At 39.8% G+C, this 15,506-nt stretch overlaps 1 protein-coding gene across 1 annotated transcript; it reads right to left on the bottom strand.

The window, feature by feature from the left end:
- Window positions 1-3,458: 3,458 nt before the first annotated feature.
- Window positions 3,459-12,117, bottom strand: cfbl (complement factor b, like). Its single transcript, NM_001104805.1, is given in 18 exon segments — window positions 3,459-3,709; window positions 4,380-4,429; window positions 4,517-4,637; window positions 4,725-4,825; window positions 5,710-5,786; window positions 5,874-6,012; window positions 6,220-6,352; window positions 6,460-6,569; window positions 7,151-7,288; window positions 7,370-7,474; window positions 7,623-7,748; window positions 7,851-7,995; window positions 9,009-9,148; window positions 9,337-9,423; window positions 10,435-10,611; window positions 10,730-10,915; window positions 10,999-11,202; window positions 12,045-12,117. Coding segments are annotated over 18 exon segments (2,265 nt in total). The 5' UTR covers window positions 12,097-12,117; the 3' UTR covers window positions 3,459-3,535.
- Between the last annotated feature and the right edge of the window lie 3,389 nt (window positions 12,118-15,506).

The following is a 15,506-nucleotide window of genomic DNA, read 5'->3' as shown; positions in this document are numbered from 1 at the left end:
GTTTATAGCAGAGCTTTTTTCCATGGTGATTTGTTTAGCTGGACACAGGCGTGGGGTGAACCGGAGCTGTGGATTCTGTGAACTTCTTGTCAGAGCTCAGAACAGCAGGAAATGTGTATGTGTGCAGTTTTTAATGGCAGCAATCTCTGGAATGGCCCATAAGGTTGATTTAGAGCTCACAGAGAGACAGATCAGGCAGAGTTTAGGCAGCAAGATGCTTCATCAGGAATATTCCGCGCGTTAAGCATATAAGAACAGGAGCGAGGGGAGGAGGGAGCCGGGCTGCCCTGAAAAACACTGCACTTATGCAAACGGCTGTATTCATACGCCGCTAATCAGGTTAGATGGGCTTCAATCAGATCTGGCTTCATCTACCATCAAGAAGGAAGGCCCGAGAAATAAAAGAGAAGACATAGAGGTCGGTGAACCCTCAACTCAATAAGGAATGGCTCTTGATTTGAATTTCCTCTCTGTTTACAGTATCAGGGAACTGGAGAGCCTTTCATTAGATTAAGCCTCTCCACTCATCTCTTCTCCCACACTGTCTGTCTTCTTCTGTCCTCCTCCGCTCATTTCCCTGACCTCCTTCCTCGCTCACAATTAGTTAAGGTAAACGAAATGAATGTTCCCATGGGAACCAGTGCATCACAGACCAGACCGCATCAGAGAGGCTGCGTAAAAGCGGGGCATTCACCACCGTTCACTCTGATGTTGCGGCAAATATCCATCAGTAAAAACGGTTGCTAAAAGTTTATTTATTGAGCAAGCACTATAAACTCATAACAGTAAAATTCAAATGGTTCGACGCCATAAAGTCATTGTGACCACAACAAATTGCTCTCTGTGTAACAACCTTGTTTTAGTCAGGCAGTAAAAATAAAGCTGACAAATTTAGCTCCTTTTGATCTTAAAGCCCAAATGAGAAGGGGGGGAAACTGAATTAGGCCAAAAAAATAAGTTAGCTCTAAGCTAAATCTAATTTGAATGATCTGGCTTTGGCCTGCAGCCACACAGATGGTCGGACCGCAATGCGTCTATCTTACGAAGGGCAGGGAATGGGCCCGGAGTGAGCGGCCCATTACAGCCAGGCAGACACAAGAGTTATGATTAAACCCTCTGAGGGCCAGAGGATTACATTTGACTTTTTGCGTTGGAAAATAGTATTTTAAATGGGAAAATAGTATCTCGAGAGAGACGATTATTGGGTAACTTGTGAAGAAGGACACTACGATCCTACAAAATAAACGTTTGAGACGTTCTATCTTGCACAAAAGCAGAACCCCCCCTTAAAAATAAGTAAAACATTCTGACCTCATTGGCAAATTTCTTCAAATAAACCAAAAAAATCTGCCCAGAAATAAGGTCTTAACAAGAATTCTTGTTTTAAGGAAGAAATTCTTGTAACCAAGATATTTCTCTAAATAAGATTGTTTTGTGATTGAAAAACTTTCTTGATGAGATTATTTTTCTTGCGAGACACAAAATAAGACAATTTATTTTAAAAAATTGTATTTTTACTTTCTTAAAATTTACTTGTTGCAGTGTTACTTTCAGAAAATCCCCATCAAAAGCCAAAAATAAAGCATTTCATCTGCATTTTTAAAGGATCCGTGCTACCATAAGGGTTTAATTAAATTTTAAACTTGCTTTAAATCCCTTCAATTTATTAAAACTGTATTACTTTATTATGTTATTCTTTTTTAGTGACATTTAGTTCCGATTAATCCAATTACTGACCTACTTTCCCTTGTAAACAGTGTATCGTCATCGTCATGTTTCTGATAACACCGAGTTCAGGTCATGAGTGAACTTTGACTGCTGCTCATCATTTACGGGAACTCTTCTCTTTGCTTGTTTGTTTTGGCAAAGTTGTGACTTCAGATCAAATAGACACATTCTGTCTGCCTCAGAGTTTGTCTCATCATGGGGGCATTGCTGATCGTTGCAAACATGGCTTTATCTGATTTTTTTAATGAGGGTAAAATACTTTTTTTTTAAAGAAAAAAACAGATCCGTAGATTTGCTGTTAGGTTAGGAGTAAGCTGGACCCGAAAATGCAGACAGGGACTTTCAGGAGTCTGAAATTGTGAAATTTATTATAGGAGGGAGAGGGGTTTTGCTTTGGACCTTTGGCGTTGGCTTTGGTTCTTTGGGGTTGGTTTTGAGTTCTATGGCGTTGGCTTTGGTTCTTTGGCTTTGGTTCTTTGGCTTTGGTTCTTTGGTGTTGGCTTTGGTTCTTTGGTGTTGGCTTTGGTTCTTTGGCTTTGGTTCTTTGGTGTTGCTTTGGTTCTTCGGGGTTGGCTTTGGTTCTTTGGCGTGATCTTTGGCATGAGCTTTGGCCTTGGCATTGGCTTTGGCGTTGGCGTTGGCTTTGGCGTGAGCTTTGGCATAGGCCTTGGCATTGATGGGTGAGTCCTTCATGGAAGCAGACGAACCGACAATGGCTGGATGGTGTGAATGACCAATATAGGTTGTCTAAATGCCAAACAGGTGTGAATGATCAGGTCCTCAATCAGGAGTACGAGGGCGACCCTGACACCTGACATTTGTGTACACGTCAGTCTCTAGAAATTCAGATAAGTATGGTTCCAAATGATCCAAACAAAATGGAATGTCATTAAGGAAGAATATCCTTCAGTTGATACTGACAGATCAATCTTTAAAGATCCACTCCGATCACCTATGTTTTATTTTCAAAGCGTTCCCAAAGATCTTTTAATTCTAATTATGCAGTTTTTCCCAAAATCCAAAAACCTGTATTGTTTTCTAGGACATAGTTTGAGCAGAGTGGCAACCCCAACCCCACTTCCCCTCACCCATCTGTTTGCAGTCCCTCCAGCCAGTTACAGCCCCTCACAGCCCCAGTGAGCAATACTGGAGATATCCAGCCATAAAGTTTTGATCCAGATGCCAGATTGGTTGAGGAAAATGAAGACGTACACGGATCTATTTGTCTACAAGTGGATGCATCAAAATGGAGTGGAGCAGGGAGCTTGTGGCCTGCCCATTGTTGCTTCTACGTCACAAATAGAAGCTTTTCAAACAGCATTTTTTTCATCTGCACTTGATTCACAATTATTCGAACAAAGAAATACTCAGAAAGATAAAAAATTAATCTCAACTTTCTTTATGTCCTCCATCATAAGAGAAATGCCACAACTACATGTTAAAAAACACAATTTCATTAGAGTGAGTCTTTAAAGTCCAGTTAAGAACAGATTCCTGCAGTAACAGGAGCTGGATGACTTTTCATATACTGTGGTTCTTTGACCGACTTTTGTTAAAAACATGCTTGTGACTGGGATGAGAAAAAAAATCCCTTTATTGACAAGGTGTACTGCATATATTATATTAGCTTGAGACAGCAGCTTGAATCATTGAATTGGCAGAAGTACAGAAAAAACGATTATTGTCTTAATAGCAGAAACAGGGTTTAAAAAAACAAAACAAAAGAACATCTGGTCTTTAGCTTTTTTTTTAATTCAAAGGCATTGTCGCCTCTTATTCAAGAGACTTTCTTAATTGAATGTGTTTGTTAGTTTATAAATGTAAGGGGTGCATAATCGTCCTGATCGTCATCTCCAAGGATTGATTTGAGAAAAGGAACCATTTTGAAAAGATTGATGTGGAAATCTCTGGATTCAGGCGTTGTCTCTCTCATACCACCTCCAGTGCAAATCTCCTGGGTTCCCCAGCTTACCAAAGCAATCTGTGGAATGCAAAGACACTGTAAGAAAGTGGACTGCATTATTTGTACTTCATCGTCTTGAACACGCATATGGTGTTCACATTGGACGAGCAGGGAGGGGCTTCATCTTCTTTTTATATTGCTGCTGTTACTACAGTACCTACAGTTGGAGGTGACTTGGTGCAAAATGTCAAAGCAGTACAAAACTCGCAAATCTAGCTTCAGGCTTTTTCTTTCACAGCTCTATTCTCTATAGTGCTCGGTGTCATAGAATTCTTTTCAGACACAAATCACAATTATTCATTTCTCCTTCATGATCAATTCATGAACAATTCGCATTTCCGCGACTTAAAAGGGACATCATCCATTCGTCAATACCAAATCAGAGTCCCTGATTGGTCAAAGTTCGACCTAATTAATTTGCAACACATGTTCAATGGACACACATTTTGTACAGAGAGCCCAAAAATGGACTTAACTTCTCACAAGACATATGAGACTAAGTTCATACCGAAAGCGGTATGAACTTAGCTTCACACTAGAAGTGACATGTACCCATACTTTTCTTACTCAATACACTAGTTTTTCTATGTACAGTATCTTACAAAATTCTTCAACTCCGACTACCCTGGTGCTAAGGTCAAGTGTGACCTCACTCCATTATGATTTATTTGAATTTATTTTTTATTACCTGTATTGTGCGACTCTCATAGTTCTTAAACACAGCTCCTCCAGAGTCACCTGTTCAACAGATCCAAAAAATACCCACAATGGGATATCAATTTGTACTGCAGGTGGTATAATGGTGAGTTGAGAGAGGAAACATACCTGTGCATGCTATGTGGTCTCTATCACCTCCAGTGCACAGAAAGTTATCCGTCACAGGAACCTTTGGGTCTGTTGTTGTTATTCCCTTTGCTTTCAATGCCTTTTTGATGCATAGATCTCTCTGCATTGAGAGCACAAAAATTCAATTGATTACATTTTGACAACTAGTAAAACAACAACAAAATATCCAATGACAAAAAAGGCTTACATTATCTCCAAGCTTTGCATAGACATCTTTTTCACCAACTAGTGGTTCTGTCCGAGTCAAGAAACTGAGTCTTTCTCGTTGGTTTTTCAATAAAAGCTCCTCTGTATGGTAAAAGAAAAATGAACATTTCATTTTGGTGCTATTGAAGACTGGAAAGTTTTTTTCTTACACAGGCAATCTAACTCCAGTCTTCCAGATCTACCGCTCCAGATTGTTTTCCAGCAGTTCCTACTTTCTATTGAAAATCCTTTTTCAGGTATTGCGGTATCTGTATCACCTGATGCAGAGATGGAAATTTCCAAACAACCTGCTGTTCAGATGATGTGTTGGAAATTAGTTTAGCTTATGGTGCTCCTAGGAATACATTTTTGCTGAAAGCAGTTGTGTCAGTCAAAAGCAAAGGCTCATTGTTGTGCCAAAGTCCTGTACAATTTTACAAAAATTAGGTTGAACAGAGCATATAGAAAGCCTCCACTTTTCTCCTCCCTGTTCTAAATCAATGACCCATTGTTTTAACAAGTGCCATAAATTAGTGTTAAAGTAGAACAGTGCAGTAAAACCACAACTGTCATTAAAATCAATAGTGGACTAAATGAGGGCTGGAAGCTTTACAGGAGCTGCAGTGACGGTAACCCAGACTCCCTTTAAGAACTGATAAACCACCAGTTTACCAAATTACTGCATAAAAATGACCCTGGTGTGTATTTTAAAGTCCCACCGCGATCCTCTTTTGAACTAATTTCAAAGCAATCCCAGTGGTCTTTATGTCGTTTTTGGCCAAAAACCTGTGTTGTTTTCTTGGACATAGTTTGAACACAGCAGCTGTATCTTAGTAGAAATTTGCCTCTGATTTGTTGGTGAGATTGTTGATGTTGAGAAAGCCCGCCCCCTCTTCCCCTCAAATGTTTGATGACACACCTCCCACTATCTTACAGCCCCTCACACTCCCAACCTAACATTACCGGTTCAACAAAAGTCACTATACCTTGATCTCTGCATGTTGCTGACCCGGGGAGTCTGAGAGCATCACTGGTTTCCTTAGTACAAGGTATGCATATGGGTCTGAAAAATAATTGTTTTGATGTCAAGCGGTTGTGAACGGTTTTCTCAAACAAGAACAAGAGCTCACATCCCATTACTGCACAATACCTGGCAGAAATGGAGAGTTGAACAGGTCGCTCCAGCTGGATGAGAGCAATATCATAGTCATAAAACTCAGCCACGCCTTGTTTCACTCGAGCTGTAACATTGTACTGTGGATGTAGCTTAAATGTTTTCACTTTCTTCTCTGTATAGTAAAGGAGCGAGAGGCAAAGTTATTGGGGGAATAAATGACTATAAAGTATACGTTTATGATCAGAATTCATTAATCCTTTTTTTTATTCTTTGCAGGCATTTTAAAAGCCAGCAAGGCCACAATTTGGCATTTCAGTGCTTGTTTAGATGAATAAATGCATGTACATAACGGTTAATTAAGGTGATCATTAATTGCTACCTTTGCTGCCTTTCCCATCGTCAATTTCAACTTTGACATCTTGTGGCTCATCACTGAAGATGAAGCAGTGGGCAGCGGTCAAGACAAACTCACTCGACACCAGAGAGCCCAAGCATTTCTTCGGGGATTTGCCCTTAAGTAGAAGGCAAACACATTTTTTTTCATGAAGTCTAACATTATGGAGTAAAGTTACATAACAACACCTTTTTTTTTGACATACTAAGTTCCTAAATCCTTTACCTGGATATTGATAAACACCACCCATGGATATCTTCTCCTTTTGCCGTCTTTGTCAGCTGTGAGTTCATAGTCTCTGTGCAGACCACAGAGGCCAATGACTTCATTTTCATCTGTAGTAAATAACGCAAATTCAGAAAGAGATTAAGGACAAAATACTAACAGTAATAATTATAACTGGTATTTATTTTACTAAAGTATTTAAATTTGTTATCATGTCTTCTGCTGAAACTGAGGCTATTTGGTCCTTTAGATTTTGTTTTTTCCCAGGCTAGCCTAATATCCCTACTACACCCCACCCATGCTGTCAGGCAAGTTTAAGAGGATCAATGGGCTTTTTCAACTGGATATACATAAATTTACAAACAATCTGAATTAAAACCTATTGATTACAGCATAAACAGGCAAATACATCTTCTTTATTGATAAAATAAAATCTATTCACCGGGATAGTTATCTGTACTATTTCTCTCAAATGTTGCTCAGAAACTGTCTAAATCTGTGATAGTGAGCACTTCTCATTTGCTTAGATAATCCATCCAACCTGACAGGTGTGCCATGTCGAGATGCTGATTAGACAGCAACCAACCTTGCACAGGTGTGCCTTAGACCGGTCAACATAAAAGACCAAACTTGTATAAGTTTGGCACACCATTGTGTAGCTTTCCTGCATTATTTTTGAAAGACAGCTTACCAATTATATCATCAAAGGTGGCTGCTAAATTTGTTTCTTTTTTCAGTCTGAAGTAATGCAATTCTCCTTCCGTTCCTGCTGTGAGGGGCAGCAGGTCATCATCAAAGATGTTAGCCCCGATGCCGAAGACGTAGCTCTCTGCAACACAACAACAAGCAACCAGAGAAGTTTATGATTCTGTAATGCAACCACAACAATATATTAGAATGATAACCTCACCAAGATAATCCAGTCTTGATCCGGGATCACCTGTGGGACTCATGTAGACCCTGTTCTTTATTCTGGCTAATGTTGGCAATGGGGAGCCACCCATGTTGTATGCACCTTAAAAAAGATTCAAGTTTTTGTTACAGATAAATACATTTCAGGTATGTTTGCTGCATGCAAAAGACAGAAGTTTCCGCCATTAGGGTGTTACTAAAGTAGTCTGACAGAAAGCACAAAGAAATCTGAACAGAGATTTCATAATTACCGTCCGTGAAGAGGAGAAAGACGTGACGATGTTCACTAAATTTATCTCCAGTTTTTTGCTCTATCCAAGCCATACCTTCTTCAAATTTCTTTAAAGCAGCGTTCACGTCTGTTCCAGTGCTCTTGTCTAAAAGGTAAAACACAAAAATGAACAACCTAACAAGCAGAATAAAACATAACACTAAAATATAATTTGTGTAGAAAAGAAAGAGTTTTTTTTTCCCCTTACCACCTATTTGAAAATCTTCCAAATTTTTGATGGCAGACTCCAGAGTTATTTTGCCTTCATAAAATTCAACAATGCTGACAACTTCATACACATCAGCGGAGAAAAAGAGGATTTCATAGTTTGGCGACACAGTGAAGGCTGCAATCTGTGGACAGAAATAAAGGTGAGCTGCTGTAAACCTCTAATACATGCTCTATATGTTGACTTGTTGGACTGATGTAAAAATAATTTCTTCATCCGATGCTGTTCAACATTTCAAAGGGCTCCTTCTTTTATTTGATCAATTAATTGAATAATATATCAGTGAAAAGCATTTCCAGTGGTGTGCATTGACTACAAGCCAGAGGGTCCTTGCCAAGACACATCACTCACAGTTATGATTTGTAATTAGATTTACTCCTAATGGGCTGCTCTGCTGGCAGCAAAACTCATGTGGGGTAAGTGTGATCAAGTCGTCAAATGTGCTTATGAGACTGTGTTTAAAAAGCTTTGTGCATAATTCAGAAACGGTGGCTGCCAAATAACCAAGTTTATATGTAGTCTTTCTTAAGAGAGGAAAAAAAATGTTGAATCCACATTTCTGAATCATTTCGGTTTCTTCTAAGTATGTCTAATTTTAAAGCAGCAGATGATGGATTGATTTTAGCAGTACGCTGCACTTATAGCTGGATTTCCAGCATGTTTTCACAGCTCAGCAGGTGTGTGGCCAGCACCTTTCAAGATGAATCTTCACCCCATTTTGAGACCCCTGAACTGATAGGACGAATGCCTGATATCGGTGGTACACTCTCAGCATTCAGGGAGAGAGTGGACGCACAAAAACTTATAAAAAAATATAGCTCGATCTTATTTTTACACCGTATCACCCCTTTTTAAGGGAAAATCTTACGTCTGTTTCCAAAGAAGTACAGCCATGACAAAAAAAGGGACAAATTTAAAATAAAGTGAGATTTAAGTCCCATTCCAGTCTTCTCTTGATCTACTTTCAAATGTTCCCAGTAGTCTTTTAACCATAATTATGCAGTTTTTAGCCAAATCTCTTTAGAAGTAAAGCAGCAACCAGATAAGCAAACAACACAGCACAAGCATCACTTTGAATTTTATCAGGACATAAAGCCAGCAGAGATCCAACACAGTCAGCTGTTTCATGACTTTTACCTTTTTAATAAGTGTAATGATGGCCAGCTTTGCTCTTTTGAAGTGTTCTTCTTCAACACTCTCTGAAATGTCCAAGGCGATGTAGATGTTGAGCGTCCCGTTCTTTGAAATGCGGATTTTTCTCCCAGCTTGTGTGTCATCTGGGCAACAAAACCTTTACTGTTTTATTATGATAATGTATTTGTGTGTGGTGCAGGAACAAAAGCATATAAACAGAATCTTCTGTATAATAGCAAGAATTAAGTAATAACACTTGTTGGTGTCAATAACAACGATTTTAGGCCCTCCTAAAATATTAAACATAAAAAATAAAAGTTTAGAAACTTACTTGTGGGCTGCAGGGTGGTGAGGCTGTCTTTGATGGAACTGCCAAATGCTTCTGAGACCTCTTGGGAAGTGTCATATGTGAATTTGGCTGCAAAGAGACGAAGAAAGGACAAACAAAAAAGAGTTAGGAATTTCTTTTGTCAAAGTATCACAAATGTGTTTGAAAGGACAAAGAATAGAATAAAATAAAATTGTATTGTATTAAATTGAACTTTAATGATTCCATGGAGGAATTTAGATTGATTTCACAACAACCCAGAACAAGACAGATCCCAGAAAGAGCAGATCAGTTGAAGGTCACATTATGATTTTCACATTTTAAGCTTGAATTTGTTTAACAAAATGCAGTAAAAGTTGGATTTGATTGGAAATAAATTTACTTTGTTATAGTTGGAAAAAATAGTTTTACCCCCCCCCCCCCCCCCCAAAAAAAAAAAACAAAAAAACAACAAACATCTTTGTTGCTTGTGGCTGCTCCCTTAGGGGGTCACCACAGCCTTTTTTGAAAAATGGTCAAACGTTTTTTTCTTCTTTATTATGACCAACCATGTTATCGTAACAGCACCTCATTAAACACAGAAGCAGCTGTGTTGTTGCTATACTTCTACTATTGTGTTTTAATGTCAAAACGTTTGCTGGGTTCACAGATTTACGGTAAAGCGCAAAACATTTTGTAGTCGATCTGTCTCCCCACTTCTAAACAGCAAAGAAACTCAAATGAAAACAAAGATTAAGATGTTTAGCTATGTTTGTCTCCAGTAAGAAATAAAACTGGTTTACTACCCAGAACTGCGCTTAAAATGTCCTTTTACACATTTGCTTTCTTCAAAAGACCCACCAAAACTGTTGACTGAAAATCAAATTATCAAGATGAGGTAGAATGGTAACCATTTTTAATGTCAAACATCAGATCAAAGGTCATAATTACTATTTATTGACTATCTCCCCCTAACTACTAAAAAAATATATAGTGTGAGACAATTAAGTGCCCTGTATTTTTAAAGCAAATATCTAGGGCACTCAATTTTGAAATTGCACTATATAGTGCAGCGAATAGTGAGCAGTGAAGGAATTAGGACACCACACTTGTCTGTCTTACAGTAGCATGCAGGCTCTCTGCCGGTCCATTGGCTGTTCTCCTGACACACTCTGACTCTGGACCCCACTAAAAACAGGTTGCCATTGCAGGAGTACGTGACATCATAACCAACATCGAATGTGTTTCCTCTCCTTGAGGCACCGGGTGGGACACCAGGATCAGGACATGCGTCCCCGGCTGTTGTGAGAGGACACAAGATGGAGAAGAAGATTCAGAAACCTAATTTTCCTTGGCTATTCAAACACAGAAGAAGGATACAGTCAAGGTGGCTCCTCAATGGGTTTTGAAGACTTACAATCACGACTGCAGATAGTGGTGGAGCCACTCCACTTCCCATTGGATAAGCAGGTACGACTTGAAGAGCCGCGCATTGTGTAACCAGAGTAGCACTCAAATGTGGTGGTGTTGCCAGCAAGGTATCTCTCCAAAGGGGGAAACACATTTCCGTTCTCCAGGACGTTAGGGTCAGGACACTCCACAGCTGCAGCACAGAGCAAACTTCATTTACAAAAATTGAAACAGTTGCAGGAGCAAAGCACTGACTTCAGTGAGACTCTCACTCACGCTTGCATCTCTGGGGAGAAAACTTTTTTGGTCGTGGTTTCCATTGTTTGTTGGGGTGACACACACGAATTGTGTCTGGGTACGGGTAGAAGTTATCAGGGCACTGATAGACCAGCAAGCTGTTGGTCTCTAGGCCCTTTGTTAGGGTGTAAGTACCCCCCTGAATTTCCAGGCCATCTGCTGTGCACTGACACTCAACCTCTCCTAAGGAAAAAAAACACACACATCCTATAAATATCCTTTTTGATTTCTTATTTTTTTGTTTTTGATCTAAAATATTGACAACAAATCATGTGGTTTTAAATCCCAAAATTTTCTGGTGGGCAAACTTTTTTTCCAATACTGTCTTTTTGTTTTTTTTGCAAGGAATTTAAAAAATTAACTAAACTGTATAACTTATTTCTGAATAGTTTGCTTTCTACTGTGAAACATTAAACAATGGTTCTATTGAGAGAATGTGACATTTTTATTTGATATGATTTGATTCCAAATATTTAGTTTTTAAGCTTTTTTTAACATGAAAGTTAAAAAGATTTGTCAGTTTTACACATTAGTTTAATTGGTACCTTAACTCCTCAAATTCTAAAACAAAACAAAAAAAAACAGAAACATATTTTGGTTTATTTTTATTGAAATCATTCCTTATAAAACTGCAATTGACCTGAGATTTATTTCTGTGAAATAACCTAACAAATTTAGATGTTAGAGAAAAAATATTTTAATCACCAAACACAAAAGAAAATAATTACAAAAGAAACAAAATGAAGAAAAAAAGAACACAGTAAATGATTTTTCTATGACCACATCTCTACTTTTGTTTAAAGGAAAGGAAAAGAAACACATTTAGAACAGTTTTAAATTGCTCTCTGTGAAAAGGAGATTGAAAAAAATCAAATTTTTGTTTGGGTGAATCTAGTATTATTTAGTAGTGATATTATTTTAATTCTCAATTATGCTTGTTTACATTTTCAATATCACATTATTATTATTTTTCAAGCAATTTTGACTTTAAAAGCTGAGTTTAAAGTTATGCAGAATGGCCTCACCCGTGCAGAGAAGAAGAAAGACCAGCAAACTCCAGATGACAGAAGTTTTCATGCTGAACCTCAAAGACGGAGCCGTTCCAAAGTTAGACTGTGTGGATGGAGATGAACTTTTATTCTAAAATGAAAAGCGATGTAGAAATGGACAAAGACCACTCTGTTACTTATTAACTTTATTACCAGATCAATACTGTATTTTTCACTAAGCAGCGTTTGGCTCTCCTCACATTCAGGAAATGTCAGGAAAATCAAATTGGGCTGAGCATTTTAAACATTTTTTTAGTGAAAATCTTACAGAATAAGCCTAAAAGTATTTTTTGAACAGCTGATGTTGTGTTTTTAGGAGGACACAGCCTTGCTTGTTTGGATCTGGATCCTGGATTTTGTCAGGATTTGTTCTGTCCACATGTTATATTGCACAAGAAAGGAAAGTCCTTGTGAAATCAAGACAAAAAACAAACAAGCCTTTCCCAAAAACTCCAGTCTGTAAAAAGTACAAATGTGTGTCACGACAGGGGAATAATTTATTTTAAACATGAATGAAAAATATGAAAAAAGATGTTGGAAAAATTAGCTGTGGTCAATCTATGCTAAAGTTGACACGAGATTTAGAGATCTTATGTCAAAAACAAAAAATACGGTAATTACAATCTAGCAGAATGAAGATTCTAAAAGTAATCTTGTCTATTCTAATCATAGCATAGACCTGCATAGTCTTTAGTACAAGGTGAAAACTGTCTCTGTCCTCTAGCGCCACCCTGTGGAATGATCTACTAGAATGTCAGAAACATTTATAGCCACTGCATGCTGACATCAGTTAGGTTGTGCAAGTTACTTCCAAACTGTATTATAGATTACTTGTAACTGTTATTTTAAAGTAGTCCCATACCTTGCTGTCTCAGATTTGTAATGGATTACATCACTGCTGCATTACTTTCAAGTTACATTCATTATTAAATGAAGTAAATTAAAAAACAATTTAAAGTGACATTTAAAAAAAAGTTTTACTGCCCCAACTGCTGATGGCCTGGATCAGGTGAGTTTTTGGCAGCAGAAATCCTTGGGGCTTTGAGGACACCTTATTGGGTTCCAGAGTTACTTTTAAGAATCATCCATGAACTTTTAAATTCAAGATTCAAGAACAACTTTATTAATCCCAGAAGGGAAATTTAGTTGCAGTAGCAGCACTAAGGAAATAGGGGGGATAAAGACAGACACAGACACAAAATATACAGGGAAGAAAAGAGGAAAAATTTGAATAAAATAATAATAAAATAACTGTACAGTCTGTAACTCTAGAATTCTCATGTACATCCAAGTCTGCCAGATGAATTGTGGAGTCTAAAGGCTGATGGCAGGAATGACTTCCTGTGTCGTTCTCTGGCACAGCAGGGGTGTATAAGTCTGCCGCTGAAACTGCTTCTCAGTTTGTCCACCTCCCTGAAGAGGGGGTGGGAGGGATTGTCCATGATGGTCCCCAGTTTAGCCAGTAGTCTGTCCCCCAGTACCTTTTCCAGATTGGCAGGCTTGAAGCCAATAACAGACCCTGCTTTTCTAATGAGTTTGTTCAGTCTGTTGGCGTCCTTTGCTTTGATGCCAGCACCCCAGCACACTGCAGCAAAGAAGATGGTGCTCGCCATGACAGACTGGTAGAACATGTGGAGCATCCTACTGCAAACATTGAAGGACCTGAGTCTCCTCAGGAAGTAAAGTCTGCTCGTGCCCTTCTTGTAGACCGCCTCAGTGTTTGTGGACCAGTCCAGTTTATCGTCTAGATGTACACCCAGGAATTTGTAGGACGAGACAATTTCCACATCCGTCCCACCGATACAGACTGGGGAGGGCGGAGACTTTCTCCTGCTAAAGTCAATCGCCATCTCTTTAGTCTTGGCCACATTTAGCTGAAGGTAATTTTCCCCAGACCACCTGACGAAATGCTCCACGAGGCTCCTGCACTCCTCTTTCCGTCCATCTTTCACACACCCGACTACAGCTGTGTCATCAGAGTACTTCTGGAGGTGACAGAGCTCAGAGTGGTACTGGAAGTCAGCTGTGTATGTGGTGAATAGGAAGAGGAACACCACGGTTCCCTGAGGGGCTCCTGTGTTGCTTATCAGGGTGTCAGACACACAGCTCTGCATTCTCACAAACTGAGGTCGACCTGTCAGGTAGTCCTCAATCCACGAGACCAGGGGGGCATCCACCTGCATCTTCCCTAACTTCTCCCTCATCAGTCTCGGCTGGATGGTGTTGAAGGCTGAAGAGAAGTCAAAGAACATTATCCTCACTGTGGTGTTTGGCTTTTCCAGGGAGGAGTATGCCCTCCGCAGCAGGTATATCAGTGCATCCTCCACTCTAGCCTTGGGTTGGTATGCAAACTGCAAAGGGTCTTGAAAGGGGCTCACCAGGGGTCTGAGATGTGCCAGAACCAGCCGCTCCATGACCTTCATAACATGAGGTCAGCGCTACAGGCCTGTAGTCACTGGGGGCCTCAGGATGGTTTTTCTTTGGCACTGGGACGAGACAGGAAGTCTTCCACAGCACTGGGATCCTCTGAAGGTATAGGCTCAGGTTGTACAGGTGCTGAAGTACACCACATAGCTGGCTGGAACAGTTTTTGGCTACGTTCACACTGCAGGGCTTAATGCTCAATTCGGATTTTTTGAAAAAATCTGATTTGTTTGCTAGACCGTTCACATTTCCAAGTAAATCCGAACTTTTGTGATCTCCAGTGTGACCGTGACACGACCCAAACGAGACCCGCATGCGCAGAAGCCAGAAGAATACTCAACGGTGAACGACGTCACTTGTTGTTTGCGGAGCAAACGTTAACAATGGATGTCAACAACAGTGTTGTCAAAAGCGGAGCTCTTTTTGTAATATTAAATTTATTTTCACGAAGGAGCAGCACAATTACAATCTTCTCATTTTAAGAAGGCAATGGAGTCGGGATCGTCTGTACCCACTGTAGTGGAAGAGGAATGTGTATGTGTTGGGCCCGCGCGCCCCGTGTGTGTGTGTGTGCAAGCGCGTGCCGCGATAGAGAATAGTGGGGGGGGGGGGGGGGGGGCATTCATGTTGTGTGTTACGGAGGAAGGAGGAAGGTTTCCCCCAGAATAAATGCTATGGACTCTTTATTAACCCGTTCTGGAGAATCTAAGGATCACAACAGGGAGGAGGAGGAGGATCGCCTGGGTCCCCCGCGCTTGAGCACGGTCGGAAGGGGAGAAAGAAAAAAAAGTTATCGCGGGAAAGGTTCAACACCACGCTCGGCCATTTATCTGGAAATTCTTTCAAAAACCGCCCAGTTGCGATCAGAGCCCTGGAGTTTGGCCTGAAAAGAGCGATCACCCCAAATATTAATCCAATCGGTGACCTCGCTTCCCTTCCACTGACTGATCTCAGCAGCATCGTCCACCATGGTTGATGTTTACGTTCTCGTTCCCACCTACTTCAACGCAAAAT

Source organism: Oryzias latipes, chromosome 14 (assembly GCF_053564925.1).
Source record: "Oryzias latipes strain Hd-rR chromosome 14, Olatipes_Hd-rR_3.1".
Lineage (NCBI taxonomy): Eukaryota > Metazoa > Chordata > Actinopteri > Beloniformes > Adrianichthyidae > Oryzias > Oryzias latipes.
The sequence above is the reverse complement of the archived record's forward strand: the minus strand, read 5'-3'. Positions and strand labels throughout refer to the sequence as shown.